A 19,181-nucleotide genomic window follows, 5' to 3' on the forward strand; every position below is an offset into this window, starting at 1 on the left:
GCATGAGACTTCTGATGCAAGCGAAGGCGAGAGCACGATGGCGGTGGTGGTGGTGGTGGTGGTGGTGGGGGTGGACGGCAGCGGTGGCGGTGGCTGGCGTGCGGGGAGGAGGCAGCGGGAACAACGGGGAGCAGATTTTCGCCACAACTCCCTCCCATCAGACGGCGGTCCTCGGGGCGACGGCGGTGCTGCCCTGCCGGGTGCTCAACAGAAGAGGCCTCGTGCAGTGGACTAGGGATGGCTTTGGTCTGGGCACCCACCGCAACCTGGCTGGCTTTGAGAGGTGAGAGACAGAGACAGAGAGAGAGAGAGAGAGAGAGAGAGAGAGAGAGAGAGAGAGAGAGAGAGAGAGAGAGAGAGAGAGAGAGAGAGAGAGAGGGGGGGATTGGAAGAGAATGCTGGATAGATTTTAAGTTGTTGCTCTGAAAACTCTTTTTTTTTGTATGTAAATCTCTTTATGATTATTTACTATGTGAGAGAGAGAGAGAGAGAGAGAGAGAGAGAGAGAGAGAGAGAGAGAGAGAGAGAGAGAGAGAGAAGCATTTTGAAGACGCCTAAAGTTGAGAGAGAGAGAGAGAGAGAGAGAGAGAGAGAGAGAGAGAGAGAGAGAGAGAGAGAGAGAGAGAGAGAAGAGAGAGAGAGAGAAACACTGAATCAGAGGGAGACAGATTCCTTTGAGCTTCTATATTATTGATGTTTGGAAATCCCACCCTCTCCCTCTGCCTCCTTTTTTACTTTACGAAGAGTTAGGAGGGAGAAGGAAGAGGAGGAGAAAGAGAAGAAGGAAGAGGAGGAGGAGGAGGAGGAGGTGGAGGAGGAGAGTCCGGCGATAAGGTATCTCAGTTTCTGGAAAAGTTGTCCCTCTTTAGAAACTTTCCCGTCTTGTCCAACGATGTCCAGGTGTCGAGAAGGACTTGCCGCGTCCCGAAGGATTCCACCCCGTGCCAGGAGGATGTAGGAGTGTCCCAGAAGTTATTTCCTCGCCTCAAAGGATGGCGTCCGTTTCTCCTTGTCCTTGGAAATAATGCTTCTCTTTCTGCTTCTCTTTTTGCTTGTCCTTGAAAAAAATGCGTTCGTTTCTCTATGTCCTTGAAAAATGTCTCTTCTGCTTGTCCTTAAAAATGCTTCTCTTTCTCCTTGTCCTTGAAAAAACACCTTTCCTTTTTCTTGTCCTTGTCCTTTCTTTTCGTCTTGAAGAAAAATGCCTGTTTTTTTATTGTCTTTCAAAAAAAAAACTTTCTGGTTGTCCTTGAAAAAACTGCCTGTTTCTCTGGTTCTGCTATGGTTCTTTGGTTCTACTTCGTCTTTTTATTAGAATGGCAAGATCCGTTTATGAGCATTCCTGAAGGTTATTGTGTCCTTTTGGTGTCCTTTAGTATCCTTTAGCACCCTTCAGTACTCGTATGCTCTTTATTAAAACCATGTACAGTACGCGGGGCTTTGAAAATAGCTGTGTCCCTCGGTGCATCCTTCAACCAGAAGTGGCCATCACGACGCATCCTCCTCAAATCACGCTGCTGTGTAGTATCTGTATGCTCACCAGACGGAGGCCATTGTATCTAGAAGAGGCTGCAGTGGCTGACCGCATCTCCAGCCCATCAGCTTTTCAACCCCACAACCTCTCAGCCCCCCAAGTCCATTAGTCCGTCAGCCCCTCAGTCTCTTAGCCTTTCAGTTTCTCAGCCCCTCAGCCCATCAGTCCCTCAGTCCTTCATCTCCTCAGCCCTTCATCCCCTCAGCCCATCAGTCCCTCAGCCCTTCAGCAACTCAGCCTATCAGCCCCTCAACCCCTCAGCCCCTCAGACCCCCAGCTTCTCCATCCTGTGTGTGTGTCCAAGCCATCAGTGACCTGTTGTGTTTTATCTGACCAGCTGAGTCACTTTATAGCCCCTCATATTGGGTCTGCGAGGTCGCTGAAGCGTCAAAGTGGCCTTTACAGAGGAGGAGGAGGAGGAGATGGAGGAAGGAAGAAAGGAAGGAAGGAGGAGTGGTGGACGTGTGGGTGACATAACAAAGAAAGAAAAACGAAAGGTGTTTTCTTCATCGACGGAGTGCGATTAGAAGTGATGGCTGATGAGGGACGGGAAGAGCGAGAAGAATGGGTGATGGTGGTGCAGAGAGAGAGAGAGAGAGAGAGAGAGAGAGAGAGAGAGAGAGAGAGAGAGAGAGAGAGAGAGAGAGAGCAGAATGGTCAAACTTTGAAATGAAAATCACCTACAAAACAGAAACCAGAGATTGAGAGAGAGAGAGAGAGAGAGAGAGAGAGAGAGAGAGAGAGAGAGAGAGAGAGAGAGAGAGAGAGAGAGAGAGAGAGAGAGAGAGAGAGAGCATTGGTAAGGCATATCAACACACTGCACTGAAGAACCAACTGAGTCTTTCACTGCATAGATAACTCTCTTCTCTCCCCTACCTCTCTCTCTCTCTCTCTCTCTCTCTCTCTCTCTCTCTCTCTCTCTCTCTCTCTCTCTCTCTCTCTCTCTCTCTCTCCTTGCTTCAATCCAAATCTTCTCGTATATGCTGTTTCAAAGGTGAATTTTAACCTTGTGATGTCTCCGGAGAGGTCATTCCCTCAGGCTGTTCATTAGGCTGTGTAGTGAAGGAGAGACGAGGAGAGAGGGAGGCGTAGGCAGTGAGGATAAGGGAATGGAGGGGAAAGGAAGTAAGTAACGTAGACTCTCTTGGATGTAGTGTGCGTACGTGGAAAAGGAATTATTTTTTTGAGTGAGCTACGTAGACATAAAGAGGCGGTGAAGGAAGGGTGAGGCGGAGGGAAGAGGAAGAGAGGAAGAGGAAGGGAGAGGAAGAGAATGGGCAAAGAAAGATGCTGAAGGAAGGAAGAGAGACAGGAAGAGATAGGCATGTAGAGGGAGAGTAGGATGGGTGAGGAAGAACAGGAGAAAGAGAGGAAGAGGATTAAGATATAAGTTGGGAGGGAGAGGAAGAGATGAGAAAAAAGAAGGGAAAGGAAGAAAATGCACAAAGGGAGAAAGGAAGAGATGGACATGTAGAGAAGGAGTAAAGGAAGGATGAGGAGAAGAAAAAGGAAGAGAGGAAGAGAAAGAGAAGAAAATAAGGAAGATGTATGTAAGTAATGTAGGTATTCTTTCTGGTATTAGAAAACTGGAAAAAAGAGAAAGGAAAAGGAGAGGGAATGAAGAAAAAGAGAGGAAGAGGAGTAAAAGGAGGAATAGGAGAAGGAGGAGGAGGAAAAACAAAACATAAAATTAATTTACACGTAATAAAATGTGTTTGTGATTATTTTTGTCATTTAGGAGTACAGTGTGAGAGAATTAAGAAAGAGAATGGAGGGAAGAGAGAAGAGAGAAACGAAGATACACTTGGTTGTATTGTAAGACTAATCCACATTTTTCTCATTTTAAAGTAAGAAAGAGTGAGATGAAGGGAGAAAGGGAGAGAGAGAGAGAGAGAGAGAGAGAGAGAGAGAGAGAGAGAGAGAGAGAGAGAGAGAGAGAGAGAGAGAGAGAGAGAGAACGAAGGAAGAGGAGAAGGAAGGAACGAGAAAATCAATTGAAAACATAGCGTGAGATGAGCGAGAGAGAGAGAGAGAGAGAGAGAGAGAGAGAGAGAGAGAGAGAGAGAGAGAGAGAGAGAGAGAGAGAGAGAGAGAGAGAGAGTAGGAAGAGGATGAGTATTGACTTTCCTCTTTAGTGAGTATATTTTTAGTTGTTACCTGTTCATTAAATGCTACCTGTTAATAACCTTTCTATTTTTTTTTGACTCGCTTTTATTTAGATTTTTTTTTTTTTTACTTAATATCATGTATTTTTTAGTAATTTTCTCCACCTCTGCTCTACGTATTTATTGTCTTATCTGTATAGACGCTGAGTTAGTGTTTAGAGAAATACTGATGTTAATTAACTGTCTTGTACTGAGTAAGGAAATAACTTTAAGTGATATTGAATGCTTATATTCAGAGTATCACCGCTCTCTCTCTCTCTCTCTCTCTCTCTCTCTCTCTCTCTCTCTCTCTCTCTCTCTCTCTCTCTCTCTCTCTCTCTCTCTCTCTCTCTCTCTCTCTCTCTCTCTCTCTCTCACTATGTATTTAACTCTCCTTGCGGTTTTCTTACTACCTTCATCCCTCCCCTCCCTTGATTAGTGCAGGTGAGGTTGGCCTACCTGGCTGCCCACCTGCTTACCTGCTCGCTGCCCTGCCCGCGCCTCTCCTTCTGGCCTGAAATGTTTTGGTAACTTCGTTCTTTTGGGGAGAGAATGAGCGTGTGTATTAATTTTCCTCTTTTTAAGGTTTAATTCTGAGGTTCCGTCTGTGTGTGTGTGTGTGTGTGTGTGTGTGTGTGTGTGTGTGTGTGTGTGTGTGTGTGTGTGTGTGTGTGTGTTTACTTAACGAGTAACAGAAATTTTTGTGTTTACTACTGTGTATTTTTTTTTTCATCTCTTCATTCTCTTACTACCTTTTCTTTCGTTCTTTCTTTCTCCTCTCTTTTTTATATTCTTATCTTCCTTTTTCTTCCCCTCTCTCTCTCTCTCTCTCTCTCTCTCTCTCTCTCTCTCTCTCTCTCTCTCTCTCTCTCTCTCTCTCTCTCTCTCTCTCTCTCTCTCGCTCCACTAACCCTTTATTATTCCCCCTTGTCCTTCTCCTTCCCCCTTTCTTCTTCCTCCTCCTCCTCTTCCTCTTCCTACCACTGTCCTCTCACCTCCTCCACTTCACCTGCCATCTCAACCTCTCATTAACCCTCCCTTCTCTCCCTTCCTCTCCCTCTCCGTGTCTTTACTGTTCCCTCACTGAATGCCGTCTCTTCCTCCTCTTCCTTCTCTTCCTCTTCCTCTGTTCTTTCCTCCCATCCCTCTACAGAGCACGTCTTTCCTCTTCATCTTCCTCTTCCTCCTTTCCTTCCCTTTTTCAGTCTCGCTTCTTTCCCATGAGAAGAGTAAATCCATTCTTTTCTTACTCCTATCCTTCCTCTTTCTTTTTACTCTAGTGGGTCCTTCCTTCCTTCCTTCCTTCCTTCCTTCCTTCCTTCAGTACTTTGCTGTTCCTGTCTTCATGGTTTCTTCAGTGGCCTTTTACTAAATCTCTTTCTCTCTCTCTCTCTCTCTCTCTCTCTCTCTCTCTCTCTCTCTCTCTCTCTCTCTCTCTCTCTCTCTCTCTCTCTCTCTCTCTCTCTCAGATATTTTAGCAGGCCTTTCATTCCTTCCATCCTTCCTTCCTTCCTTCCTTCCTTCCTTCCTTCCTTCCTTCCTTCCTTCCATCCTTCTTTCCTTCCACCCTTCCTTTCTTCCACCCTCCCTTCCTCCCATCTTTCCTTCCTTCCTTCCTTCCCTCCTTCCTCCCTTCCTTCCTTCAGCACCTCGTTATTCCTGTCTCCATGGTTTCTTCAGGTACCCTTACTAACCATCCCTCTCCTTCCCTTCGTCAGGTACTCCATGATCGGGTCAGACGAGGAGGGGGACTTCAGCCTTAGGATCTCACCTGTCCACCTGGAGGATGACGCCGAGTACCAGTGCCAGGTGTCCTCAGCCACGGAACTCCCCCTTAGGTCACAGGTGGCCCGTCTTACCGTCTTTGCGCCCCCAGACCGGCCCAAGGTGACCCAGCCTCCCGTGGCCACTGCTGGGGTGCCGCTGACCCTCACGTGTTCCAGCAGTGGTGGTCGGCCCGCCCCTGAGGTAAGGGAGAGAGGGAGAGGAAGAGGGAGAGGGAGTGAGGGAGGGATGGAGAAGGATGAAACACAGACACACACATTTACTGAGCCATCCAGAAAGAGAGAGAGAGAGAGAGAGAGAGAGAGAGAGAGAGAGAGAGAGAGAGAGAGAGAGAGAGAGAGAGAGAGGGAGAGGGTGTGAGAGTGAGAAGGTAAAGACATGTAGAGAGAGGTTGTTAGAGGGGAGAGAGAAGGAGAGAGAGAGGGATGAACAGAATGTCAAGAGAGGAGACAGAGAGAAAGGAGTCAGTAGGGTCCTGGAGAGAGAGAGAGAGAGAGAGAGAGAGAGAGAGAGAGAGAGAGAGAGAGAGAGAGAGAGAGAGAGAGAGAGAGGCACTCAATAAAAATGATGACTTTTCGTTTGTTCGTTCGTTCGTCTTAACTTCTCTACTGAATTAACTGACTAACATCACACAAAAGTGGGTCTCATTCTGACATACATGCATACATACATATATACATACAAAAAATACATAGACAATAAGATAATAAGTACAGTTTAATTTACATACATACACGCATATATACATACACAATACATACATACATACATACATACACAATACATAAACATAACACTGTGAAGAAATAGGATTAAAAAAGCTTCATGTATGTGTGTGTGTGTGTGTGTGTGTGTGTGTGTGTGTGTGTGTGTGTGTGTGTGTGTGTGTGTGTGTGTGTGTGTGTGTGTGTGTGTGTGTGTGTGCAGTTCAGGAGTCGTTACGCGAATATTCATCAAAGCGAGAGTAAATAACGGAGATAGAAAAAAAAACGAAAAAAAAAAATGACTCGTGATAAATTACGCATAACTCATAGGTGAAAATAGTAAATTTGTTCACTGCGCAAAAATGAGGCAATAAAAGGACTCGCTTTCCTCTCATAAAACAGATGGGGGGGAAAAAAAGAAACGCGGAAATTAGTTACATAATTTTTCCCCGAGTTAGTAATAGTACGAAGGATGATAATAGTCACATTCTACCCTACGATAAAAGAAAACTTGTGTATGCGCGTAGATTAACTGTGTGTATGTAGTAGTAGTAGTAGTAGTAGTAGTAGTAGTAGTAGTAGTAGTAGTTGTAGTAATAGCAGTTGTAGTAGTAGTAGTGCGAGAAGGAAAAGGAAGATGTAGGAGGAGGGAAGGCGATAAGTGGTATAATTGGAGAGAGAGAGAGAGAGAGAGAGAGAGAGAGAGAGAGAGAGAGAGAGAGAGAGAGAGAGAGAGAGAGAGAGAGAGAGAGAGAGAGAGAGAGACTTAAAAACAGAGACAGAAGCAAAGGCCCAATCAAACACTCCCCAACACACACTTCCACCAAACACCCCATCAATCCAAACCGCTCCCCACCAAACACCCCACTCATCCACCTTCTACCGCCACCCTCTCAGATCCAGTGGCTAGACGGGTCAGGTGGCGTCATACACAAGGGCGTAGATCACACACAGAAACCCATGGAGGACGGTAAAAGGATGTACGCCCGCGCCACGCTCACCTTCACGCCCACGAGGCACCACCACGGGCGCACACTCACTTGCCTCACCCACAACCCCGCCCTCAACACGCCCCTCGATGCCAAGGTGCGCCTCAACGTGGAGTACCCGCCGGAAGTGCAGCTTGAGTTCTCGCCAGGTAAGTTAATGTCACCTGTGTTTGCTGGGTGTGGTTAGTTAGCGTGCAGGATTAACAAGGACAGGTGATTTTTTTTTGTTTTTTGTTGATTTACTTGTTTGTTTAGTTTGTTTTTTTATTTGTTTATTTGTTTAGTTATTAATTAGCTTCTTGATCATGACAAGTGCGTGTGTTGGTTTTAATTTATTTGTTTTGTCTTATTTCATTTTATTGTTTGTTTATTAATTTATGTGTTTATTTATTTATTAGTGTGCTTCTTTATCAGGTGTTTGTGTTAATTTGTGTTAGTACATTTTTTTTTCTTTTTTTTTGCTGTGGGTGTTTATTCATTTATCTATTTGTCTATCTGTTTATTTGTCTATCTGTTTATTTGTTTATATTTTTATTCATCCATCACTTATTTGAATTGATTGAAGGAGTAGATAAATGAGTTACTTAAAGATAATCCGTGCTCCGACTCTTTTTTTTTTTTTTTGTCTTACCAATTTGTACATCCGTTAATTAGCTGCTTAGGTGAGCGTTTTTTTTTTTCGTTAACTTATTATCTCAGTTAATTAGGAGAATGTGTGTCTTGCCGATTTATCCGCTAACTCACTCCTATCTGTCTATCAGTTACAAGATTACTTTTTTTTCATATCAGTTCCTTCATTCTTTTATTCATCCATCTATGTAATAGTTCATCTTTTACACTTAATTAGGGGAGTATGTTTCTTGCTGATTTACTCGTTAACTTATTCATATCTATCTGTCAGTTACAAGACTACTATTTTTTATATTATTCCTTCATTTTTTTCATTTATCTGTTCATTGCATCTTTTAGCTAATTAGAAGAGTGTGTTTCTTGTTCATTTATTCGTTAACTCTCATATCTTATCAGTTACTTACGAATTTCAACTGTTTTTACTTTATATTCCCTTAATTTTTCTCTTATGTTTATTGCGTCTATTTGCATATTTATTTATGAAGCTCATGTTTCAAAGTCTCTTCCAAAACATTTAGACCAGGAAGATTTTTTCCCCTTAGTCTCTCCCCTCCGGACGTGTATTTCCCCGTGATATTCATATTTTTGTCCATTCTATTTACCTGCCTGATTGATTTTCTCTCGAGGGGACGCCCAGAACAAGGGAAGGCTGTAAGAAGTTTTCGTTATATATATTTTCCATAATGTATTTCCTTGTTTATGTAGTACAGGGGAGATTGTCAGCTTTCAAGGGAGCTTACTTAGTATAGGGGGCCTTAGTGATGGAGGGGAGAGACAGGGAGATAGAGAGCATGTCATATTATGTCACTACACACAAACACACACACACACACACACACACACACACACACACACACACACACACACACACACACACACACAAACACACAGTACTAGCATAAAAAGAGCAAAACATACTGCGCATTAAGTCACCAAACTCTATTTCACCATTCCTCAGAGAGACATGAAAACAAAATACATCCAAATAACCTTCAGAGAGAGAGAGAGAGAGAGAGAGAGAGAGAGAGAGAGAGAGAGAGAGAGAGAGAGAGAGAGAGAGAGAGAGAGAGAGTCCAAGAACCCAACAGGGGAGTAATACCTGGCAATGTTCTTTTCCTCTCCTGCAGAAGAGCTCTCAGAGGGAGTGGAGGCATCTGTGACCTGTCGTGTGGAAGCCAACCCCTCCGAGCTGACTTATAGGTGGTTTCGCGGGGGCTCCGAGGTGACGGGCGCCCAGGGACCCACCCTTCCCCTGGGGCTGCTCTCCCGCTCCGACAACGCCGTCCCGGTGGCCTGCGAAGTCACCAATTCCGTGGGCACCTCCAGGAAAACCCAGTCCCTCAATGTGCGATGTGAGTGTTTGCTTGTTTTGTTTTGGTGGTGGTGGTGGTGGTGGTGGTGGTGATGGTGGTGGTGGTGGTCGTGGTGGTCGTGGTGGTGGTGGTGGTCTGTCTTCTTTCTCATGTTTTTGTTCTTTGTTGTTGTGATGGTGGTGGTGTTCTTATGTTTGTTCTTTTTCTTACAGTATTTTTGTTGTTGTTGTTGTTGTTGCTGTTGTTGTTGCTGTTTTTCGTGTTTTTGTCTGTTTTATTATTTTGTTGTTCGTGTTTTGTCACTTTCTTCTTGTTCTTTTTTTATATCTTCTTCTTCTTCTTCTTCTTCTTCTTCTTCTTCTTCTTCTTCTTCTTCTTCTTCTTCTTCTTCTTCTTCTTCTTCTTCTTCTTCTTCTTCTTCTTCTTCTTCTTCTTCTTCTTCTTCTTCTTCTTCTTCTTCTTCTTCTTCTTCTTCTTCTTCTTCTTCTTCTTCTTCTTCTTCTTCTTCTTCTTCTTCTTCTTCTTCTTCTTCTTCTTCTTCTTCTTCTTCTTCTTCTTCTTCTTCTTCTTCTTCTTCTTCTTCTTCTTTCCTTCCTTCCTTCCTTTCTTTCTCTATTCTTTCTATTCTTGTTCTTCGTTTTCTCCTACTTTCTTATTATGCAATCCATAACCTCCTCCTCCTCCTCCTCCTCCTCCTCATCCTCCTTCTCCTTCTCCTTTTCCTTCTCCTTCTCCTCCTCCCCCTCCCCCTCCCCCTCCTCCTCCTCCTCCTCCTCCTCCTCCTCCTCCTCCTCCTCCTCCTCCTCCTCCTCCTCCTCCTCCTCCTCCTCCTCCTCTATTTATCCCCACTCCCACTTACAAAACCCGTTATTGGCGACTCCTTATCGAAAAATATCCTTGATTGGTGGAAGCCTGGCGGAAGGGGCGTGGCTTATTCGCCAAGTTAGTGGGAATAAACTAGAATTCGAGTCTGCGCGCACACACACCTTACCTATGCACCGATTGGTCATTAATACCTGGAAGCTTTTAATTCACCAGCCACTAAACTAAACCAGGTAATTCAAGGGGTGTTTTTTTTTCTGAGTTGGCATGATGAGTGGAGCGTTAAGACCCTTGCTTTGGGATACACCTGCTTGCTTGCTTACCTGTGCAGTCGACTTCGCTAATGGGTAGAGACTAATTAGTAACTATCTCTACCTATCTGGCCTACATGAACCTTACCTGAGTTTATTAACATGTTCATGCTAATTAGTACGAGCTAAGTTGTTTACCTGACGCGTTGATGAGTGTGTGGTTTAGGGGAGGGAAAGAAGAGTGGATGTATGGATGGTTTGGTTGGGTTAGGTTAGGTTAGTGGATGAGGAGAGGAAGAAAAATGTATGTATGGTTTGCAGTTTAGTGAGGGGAGGAAGAGAAATTAATCAATGTATGGAAGGTTAGGATGGCATTGGTTTGTTTTTAGTGAATGAGGAGGGAAAGAATTTGCGTAAGGATGATTATTATGTAGTGAATCAGATCAAGAAAATTAAATGGAAGGATATTTAGGGTAGGTTAGGTTAGGTTTATTTTTAGGGAATGAGGAGAGGAAGAAATGGATGTAGGATTGTTATATTTAGCTTTGTGTGAGCATTGTGAGTGTCCACCGCTGCCCTTCACGCTACACGCTCCACCTCCACGCTCCACCTTCCACGGGCTCTCCACATTTCTGCACGCAACTTCTACATTAATTTCATTTCCTGAATTTGAAACCCGGAGGGAGAGAGAGAGAGAGAGAGAGAGAGAGAGAGAGAGAGAGAGAGAGAGAGAGAGAGAGAGAGAGAGAGAGAAATGGCTAGATCATTTACTGACCATAAATTTTAAAACATAAAATCACTTTACCTAAAACAGACAAAAACAGAGTTACAGAAGAGCCATAAACAAACAAACAAACAAAGACAAACATAAACAAAAGAAACATCAAGCTAGCCACTAAACTAGACAGAAATAAATCAACAGACACACGAAAAGACACGGGCACAAAGAACCAAAGGATAAATAACAGACAAAAAGAAACAAATAACATAGACAAACCAACCAACCACAACACACACACACACACACACGTACAAAGCCACAAAAACACAAATAGCAAAAGCTCGACTCACCTCAAACCTCACCCCAAACTCAAACACGTCCCGACTTGTCTCATCTCGTCTCTTGTAGTAACAGTAAGCTGGCGAAGGAGAGAGAGAGAGGGAAGGGGAGAGGGAAGACATCGGAAACATCTCTACCACAAGTCTGCGTCATGCGTGGGAAGAAGAAGGAAGGAAGGAGGGAAGGAGGAAGCGTCTGGAATAAAATCTTGAGGTGCCTCGTAACTTGCTGAAGAAAGCTGAAGGGTGTTGTTAATTTCAGTAAGAGCAGCAGCGGCGGGTAATCTGCTGATGGGCTCCGGACGCTGTGTTAAGTGCCTTGTGGAGGTTAGCGCCATAATTTCGGGGACAATTCGGAACTTGGGCCCGCTCCGGTGAAGGCTGGTAGAGGTGGAGAGGTGGAGAGGTGGAAGGGGAGGGGGAGTGGGAGGGGATGGGTAGGGGGTGTATAGTCTCTTTCTGTCGCTCTCCGTTTGTCTCTCTCTCTCTCTCTCTCTCTCTCTCTCTCTCTCTCTCTCTCTCTCTCTCTCTCTCTCTCTCTCTCTCTCTCTCTCTCTCATTATTCATTATTTTCTATTTTTGGTGTGTTTCTCCCAGTCTTTCTATCTCTCGTCCCTCTCGTCTTTCTCGTCTCCCCCCACTCTCTCTCTCTCTCTCTCTCTCTCTCTCTCTCTCTCTCTCTCTCTCTCTCTCTCTCTCTCTCTCTCTCTCTCTCTCTCTCTATTCATTCCCGGTGTTAATAATTTATACCTCTTTTATCTCCTCTATCCTACCACGTGCTACCTTTGCAGACAGATCGATATATGCTTACAATCTTTACACCGTCTCCCTGCCCGCCCACTCCTTCCTTCCTTCCTTCCTTCCTTACCTTCTTCCCTCCCTCTTTCTTCCTTCGTCTTCCAGCACATTGACTTCACAACGGCATCTCCTCTCTTGGCTCTTGGAAGGAAGGGAGGCAAGGCTCGGAGGAGTGTATAAAAAGGATAATCTTCTTACTTAACCTCCTCCTCCACCGTCCGTTGTCAAGGGGAATTGTGATGAATCAGAAGAGTAAACGGAAGAAGAGTGAGGAGCAGGGATTTATTAGTATCACAGGGGGTATTTTTTAGTTTATGTGGCTGTTAAGAAATGAGGGCGTGTTTTGTGGGGTTAGATGACTTGAGACAGAGAGAGAGACAGAGAGAGAGGGAGAGACTTACAGATAAAGACAAACAGACGAATACACACAGGCACAGATAAACAAAGAGAAAGAAAGAAAGAAAAGTAGACAGAAAAATAGACGAAAAGACAAGGGAAAGACAAAAAAAAAACATCACACACACAGAAAAAGAAACAAGCACAGACTAATTAACAGAGAAACAGACGGAAAAAAATTACATACAACACACACACACACACACACACACACACACACACACACACACACACACACACGCACACACCAGAAAGGAAGCGATACGAACATTAGCACTAGTAACAAAGGTAATATCGTAGCTGCTTAAAACCTGTGAATCGAGTGTGATAGTTTTTTTTCGAGAGAGAGAAGAGGAGAAAAGGAAACCGGATTGCAGAGAGAGAGAGAGAGAGAGAAACACCATCTCTCTCTCTCTCTCTCTCTCTCTCTCTCTCTCTCTCTCCTCTTTCCTTTTTTTATCACTTTGAATTTCCTGATCGTGTTTAAACTACTGAGCTCTAATTCACCCTCCTTCTCCTCCTCCTCCTCCTCCTCGTCGATGTTTACAGATATGCCGCGCCGAGCTGTCTTCCTTGAGTCTTGAGTGCACCGATGTAATGGCGTAGAAAACTCGTCTGAAAAAATGTAGTTTGAAAGTTTCCGACAAAGTGTTAGAGATTGGTAGGGTTACATTCCTTCCTCTTCCTCCTCCTCCTCTTCCTCCTCTTGTTCCTCGTCCTATTCTAATTTCCTCCCTCTCCCATTCCTTGCCTATCGACCTCCCTTCCTCCACTCCATTCCACTCCACTCCTTATCTCCCTTCCTCCTCCTCCTCCTCCTCCTCCTCCTCCTCCTCCTCCTCCTCCTCCTCCTCCTCCTCCTCCTCCTCCTCTAAGAAGCAGGGGCAGGAATGTCTCGTGGTTGGTCTTCGCATTTGGTTTTATTTTCAGAGTTTTGGTTGTTTGTGAATGTTTATGAGCCGAATGTGTTTTGTTTCTTTATCTAGAAAACTTTCTTCCGGTGTGTAACGTGTATGTTTGGGCTTTATCTTGAGGAGGAGGAGGAGGAGGAGGAGGAGGAGGAGGAGGAGGAGGAGGAGGAGGAGGAGGAGGAGGAGGAGGAGGAGGAGGAGGAGAACGACAACGAAGACAACGGGGTGTAGGAACATTTTGTATTTGTTTTGTATTTGTTTTCTTCCTTGTCCTGTCGTGAAAAAGGAACATTCATTCTTGTTTTCTTCTTTTTTTCTTTTTTTTTCCGTCACACTTACCTGCACTTCTTTGTTTCAGCAGGTGTGTGTGTGTGTGTGTGTGTGTGTGTGTGTGTGTGTGTGTGTGTGTGTGTGTGTGTGTGTGTGTGTGTGTGTGTGTTGATTAATTCCACCATTTACTACTATTCGCCCGTGTCTGCATTATTTTCTCTACTCCTTTTTCTTTTCTCTCTCATTCTTTTTTTTTTTTTTTATCTTCCCACTCAATTACCTGGTTGGGCGGTTTACCTTTTGCTGAATTTTAATCAATTTCGCCCTGAGGTTTAAAATTTTACAATTCCGCTGAGCATCTTTTTCTTATTTTCTTTTTTTTTTCCAGTGAGTGTGGGAAGAGCCTCTTTCAGTGTCGTTTAATTTCCAGTCATTATCCATTCTTTTGTAATACGTCTCACAAAATACTAATCTCATTTTCGCCTTTACGTTTTCTTCTCTTTTCTCTCTCTCTCTCCCTCTCTCTCTCTCTCGTTCTCTTCCAGTTCTTGCTTTGTACGGAATGAACTGGAATTATCTGTGGCATTTACTTTTTCTTCCTTTTTCCATCTTTTTCTTTCTTTTTCTTCCTTTCCTTCCTTCTTTCTGTCTGTCTGCCTGTTTTCCTTTTCTTCTTTTTCTGCTTCTTTCTTGCTTTCTTTTCTTCTTTTTTTCTTTCTTTCTTTCTGTCTGTTTTCCTTTTTTTCTGCTTGATTTCTTTCCTTCCTTTTTTTCTTTTCTTTCTTTGTATCTTCCTTTTCTTGCTTTCTTTCCTACTTCTTTCTCTTTCATTTTACTTTTATTTTATTTTAATTTTATTTTTTTCCATTTTTCTCCCGCTCGAAGACTATCAAGACTATCAGAACACAGTGGAAATTTAATTACCTCTTCCTCTTTTTAATTGTTTACTTATTTTTTTCCTTCATTTCCTTAACGTTCTTGGTATGTTGTGTGGCGTTTACTGTTCTTTTTCTCGCATCTTTCCTTTATTTTATCCTTTTCATATCAGAGAGAGAGAGAGAGAGAGAGAGAGAGAGAGAGAGAGAGAGAGAGAGAGAGAGAGAGAGAGAGAGAGAGAGAGAGACCCACACATCCATTTTCCTTTTATGTTCACTTTATGCCCACATTCCTCATTTTTTTCCTGAACGAAATGGAAATAACTAGACCTAACCTAACCTAACCTAACCTAACTAGACCTAACCTAACCTAACCTAACCTAACCTAACCTAACCTAACACAACCTAACCCATTCTTTCCTTGACCCTACAGACGCACCGCTCTTCGTGACGGCGCCCAGCAGCCAGTCATCGGAGCCCGGCAAGGTGGTGACCCTCAAGTGCCGAGTGGATGCCAACCCGCCCCCTGAGATCATCTGGACTCGCTCTCATCACTCCAAGGTTTGTATTAGTTTGTGCTGCTCTTGTCTGTGTTACTCCCATTTTCTTTGAGTTGTCGGTCGAGTGTTGCCTTTGAAACTGCTCTAATATCCAATTGAGTCCATTCCATTCATCTACCATTCTATAGTATTTTGAGAACCATTTCCTTCCTTTCTTGAAAAAATCTAGGTTCAAGAAAGAAATAGGAAGAAATTGGTTGTTTTTGTTGAGGCATTAGGGAGGTTTAGAAGATTAGACAAATTTATGGATGGGGATGTTAGGTGGAAGTAGGTGTGTTTCCTGCTGGGAGTGCCACGTGTAGGCCTGATGGCTTCTTGCATTTTCCCTTATTTTTTTGTGTTCTTCTTCACTGTCTTGGTTTTCTGTTATTTCCCTTTCTCTTTTCTTTTCTCTTATTAGCTAAAATTTATGCACTGCTCTTTGTTTTTTCAATGTATTTATTTTCAAAGTTTTATCCCTATTATGTCTTCTTCTTCTTCTTCTTCTTCTTCTTCTTCTTCTTCTTCTTCTTCTTCTTCTTCTTCTTCTTCTACTTCTACTTTTACTACTTCTTCTTCTACTACTTCTTTTCTTCTTCTTCTTCTTCTTCTTCTTCTTCTTCTTCTTCTTCTTCCTGTCTCTCTTGTTGTAACTGTTCTCCTCCTCCTCCATTCCCACTTTTCTCGTGTTCTCTTCCTTGCTCTCATTCATTATAAATCCGCGCTCTCCTTTCTTCCTTTCCTTCCCCTCTTTCTCGTGTTCCCTTTCCGTCTCCTTCTTCATTATGAATGTGTACTCTCCATCCTCTTCCTTCTCCTTTCCTCCATATTTCTGTATTTCACCTTGACCTCTCGTATCTCTCGTCTCTCTTCTTTTTTTCTCTTTCTTTTTATTCTGCCCCACTTTCTGTCCTCCACCCTTTCCTTGCTTCCTTACCTTCCTTCTCCTTTGTCACATTTCCCTCTCCTTTGTTTTTCTCTTTTGTTTTGTCCAAGTTTTTCGTATTCGTTCTTTTTTCTTGCTTTTTCTTTACCCCTTCCATCCTTCCGTACTTTCCTTTCTTTCGTGTACTTTTTTTTCATTTTTCCCTCCGTCGTCTTTCTTCAGTCGCTCCTCTCCCTATCTTCTCCTCTTTCCACTCTTTTTCCTTCCTTTCATTTTTAGTCACTTTTTCCTCTCTCGCACCTTCCTTTTCCCTCTTCCTCAGTCTCTCCCACTTCTTCTCTTCTCTTTCCATCCATCCTCCTTCCATTTTTTTTTTCGCAGTCACTTTTCCCTCCCTTCTCCTTCCTTTTCTCTCTTCTCCCCGTCTCCTCTACTTCCTATCCTTCCTCCCTCCTTTCTTTCTCCGTAGTCACTTTTCCCTCCTTCGCACCTTCCTTGTCTCCTCTCACTCCTCTCTCTCCTCCCCTCTCCCTCTCCCTCTTCCTCTCACCCATGACATCTGACACTCCATTACCCTTGCAGGTTGACGGACGATCTAATACACCTTCCTTCAATCCATCGCTCTCCCATCAATCACTTCTCTAAATTGAAAAAGTTTTACTCCCCCCTCCCTTCCCCCCGTCCCTCCTTTCTTCCCGCTTTGCTGTGTCTCTAATTGGCAGTTCACGGCGTGGAAATAATGTTCACCTGTCAGATAATCTCCTTCAGGTAGTGAGTGAGTGGTGTAGTCTCTCTCTCTCTCTCTCTCTCTCTCTCTCTCTCTCTCTCTCTCTCTCTCTCTCTCTCTCTCTCTCTCTCTCTCTCTCTCTCTCTCTCTCTCTCTCTCTCTCTCTCTCTCTCTCTCTCTCTCCCTTCGTCAGGTGTTTCATCATTCTCACTCTCACCTTCATCTCACTGTATTTTCGTCTCCGTGCAATCTGCTTCGTCCTTCTCTCCAGCCCTCGTGTTCCCGATTCATTTATTTTACATCCCCTTCTTGGAGTGATTCAATTCATGCCTTCCTTCTCCTCCTCCTCCTCCTCCTCCTCCTCCTCCTCCTCCTCCTCCTCCTCCTCCTCCTCCTCCTCCTCCTCCTCCTCCTCCTCCTCCTCCTCCTCCAATCTCTCTCTCTCTCTCTCTCTCTCTCTCTCTCTCTCTCTCTCTCTCTCTCTCTCTCTCTCTCTCTCTCTCTCTCTCTCTCTCTCTCTCTCGCTTGCTCGCTCGCTCCTCTAGTTGATTTACCATCGTCCCCTTTCTTCCTCCAGTCGGTTCATCTTCCTTCTCTCCATGATGTCTTTGATTCGTCATTTTCCCTTCATCCTCCTCGTCCCCCTCCTCCTCCTACTACTCCTTCATCTCCCTCTCCTTCCAGTACTTAATTCATCACCCACCCTACCTTTCCCGTATTTAACGTGCTTTATCGCTTCACCTTTCCATTCACTCTCTCTCTCTCACTCACTCAAGCACTCTCTCTTATCCACCTTATTACCCTCTGTACATCTCACTTTGCATCACCTTCCCCTTCTTTATCATGTTTATCACTTCACCCTTCCATTCACTCACTCATTCCCTCACGCACTCACTCTTACCCTTCACCCTTCCTTCACTAGCTCATTCACTTACTTTTACCCACCTTATCACCTTAAGTACTCACCTCGCCTCCTTCAGGTGGTGGGACGCGGGTCGGAGCTCATGGTGTCCGCCACGGCTGCCAGTGCGGGGCTTTACATCTGCTCCGCCCGCAGTCCAGGCTTCGCTCCGCTGGAAGGCCGCGTTCACCTCAGACTCCGCGGTCCTCCTCTTATTAAGGCACAGGCGGTGGTGGCGGTGCCCGAGGGGGAGCCTGCGGTGCTGCGGTGCGGGGTGGTGGCCGTGCCGCACCCAGTAGCTGTTACCTGGACCAGAGAGGGCGCGTCTGTCAACTCAGGTAAGTGTTGGAGAAAGGTTTACCTGTCGTGATGGTTTTTGTTCTGTTCTGGTGTCCTTGTTTGTGGCGATGGCTGGGTGGGTGTGTGGGTGTGGGCGGGGGTGTGGGTGTGTGGGTGTGGGCGTGTGGGTGGGGGTGTGGGTATAAGTGTCTGGGTTTGTTTCTTATTTCTCTGATATTGTTTACTGTTTGCTCCTTTGGTTCTTCTTCTTCTTCTTCTTCTTCTTCTTCTTCTTCTTCTTCTTCTTCTTCTTCTTCTTCTTCTTCTTCTTCTTCTTCTTCTTCCTTGTTTGTGTGGCGGTGGCTGGGTGTGTGTGCGGGTTTGGCTGCCTGGTTTGTTTCTTATCCTCCTGATATTCTTTACTGTTTGTTTACTTGGTTTCTTCCCTTTTTTTCTTTTTTTTCTTCTGCGTGTCTCGTGTTTTCTTGGTCGTCCTGATTTCTTCATTTCTTTCTCTCTTTTTTTTTTTTAGTTTTGTTTACTTTTGCATATATTTCTTTGGTTTCTCTCTGTTAGTTTCCTTGGTTTCTTTTTCTTTCTCTTCGTCTTATTTTCAGCTCTCTACGTGTCTCGTGTTTTCCTGGTTGTCCTAATTTTTTTCTCTATAAGTCATGTGTATTTTTTCCTTTATTTTTCATATTCCCTTTCTGTACGCTTTTCATGCCAGCTTTCTTTCCTTGCCTGCGTAGATCTTTCCATCCCATATTTCTATCCCGCCTTGTATTGCGACTCTGTTCCTGTGTTTTATTCCCAGACATATTTCTCAAGTCCCCCTCCTTTCCTTCCCTCGCTGCAGAAAACGGGCACTCGGTCAAGGAGGAGCAGCGGGCGGACGGTGTTGTGTCCACTCTCACCATCAATAGAACCACCACTAAGGACTTCGCTTCCTACAACTGTTCGGTTATCAATGAATACGGTGTTGATACCCGTCAGATCCTCCTTCAGCGCCAGCGTAAGTACCCAGCCGAATCCGATAAGGGGCCTTTAAAGTGGTTATAGGGGATATAACAAGGGCGATATAGGCAAAATTCTCAGCATCAGTAGGAAGGATATAACAAAAATAGTGGGTTTAAGCTAGGAAAGTTAGATTTATAAAAGATATATGAAGGAATTAGTTTTCAAGTCGAGTGGTATATGAATTAAATAGTCTTTGTAGTCAGGTTGCTAATGCTGAGTCTTTAGGGAGCTTTAAAAGAAGATTAGACATATTTATGGATAGGGTGATAGGTGGAAATAACTAGTTGTGCTTCATACAGGGACTGCCACGTGTAGGCCTAATGGCTTCTTGCAGCTTCCCTTATTTTCTTA

The 19,181-nt window shown here is 44.2% G+C and overlaps 1 protein-coding gene across 3 annotated transcripts in view; it reads left to right on the forward strand.

Moving 5' to 3' along the window:
• The window catches only part of LOC135088681 (irregular chiasm C-roughest protein-like), a 99,279-nt gene that overhangs the window by 66,904 nt on the left and 13,194 nt on the right, over positions 1–19,181 (forward strand). For all 3 annotated transcript variants that reach the window (XM_063983617.1, XM_063983618.1, XM_063983619.1), the window contains 7 exons: positions 1–283; positions 5,397–5,646; positions 7,065–7,305; positions 8,914–9,138; positions 14,915–15,042; positions 17,614–17,872; positions 18,670–18,825. The exon at positions 1–283 is cut by the window's left edge and continues 1 nt beyond it. In XM_063983617.1, coding sequence (XP_063839687.1) covers positions 3–283; positions 5,397–5,646; positions 7,065–7,305; positions 8,914–9,138; positions 14,915–15,042; positions 17,614–17,872; positions 18,670–18,825 — 1,540 coding nt within the window. In that variant the 5' untranslated portion in view covers positions 1–2. The remainder of the gene's footprint in view (positions 284–5,396; positions 5,647–7,064; positions 7,306–8,913; positions 9,139–14,914; positions 15,043–17,613; positions 17,873–18,669; positions 18,826–19,181) is intronic.

The sequence above is a fragment of the Scylla paramamosain genome, chromosome 31, assembly GCF_035594125.1.
Source record: "Scylla paramamosain isolate STU-SP2022 chromosome 31, ASM3559412v1, whole genome shotgun sequence".
NCBI lineage: Eukaryota > Metazoa > Arthropoda > Malacostraca > Decapoda > Portunidae > Scylla > Scylla paramamosain.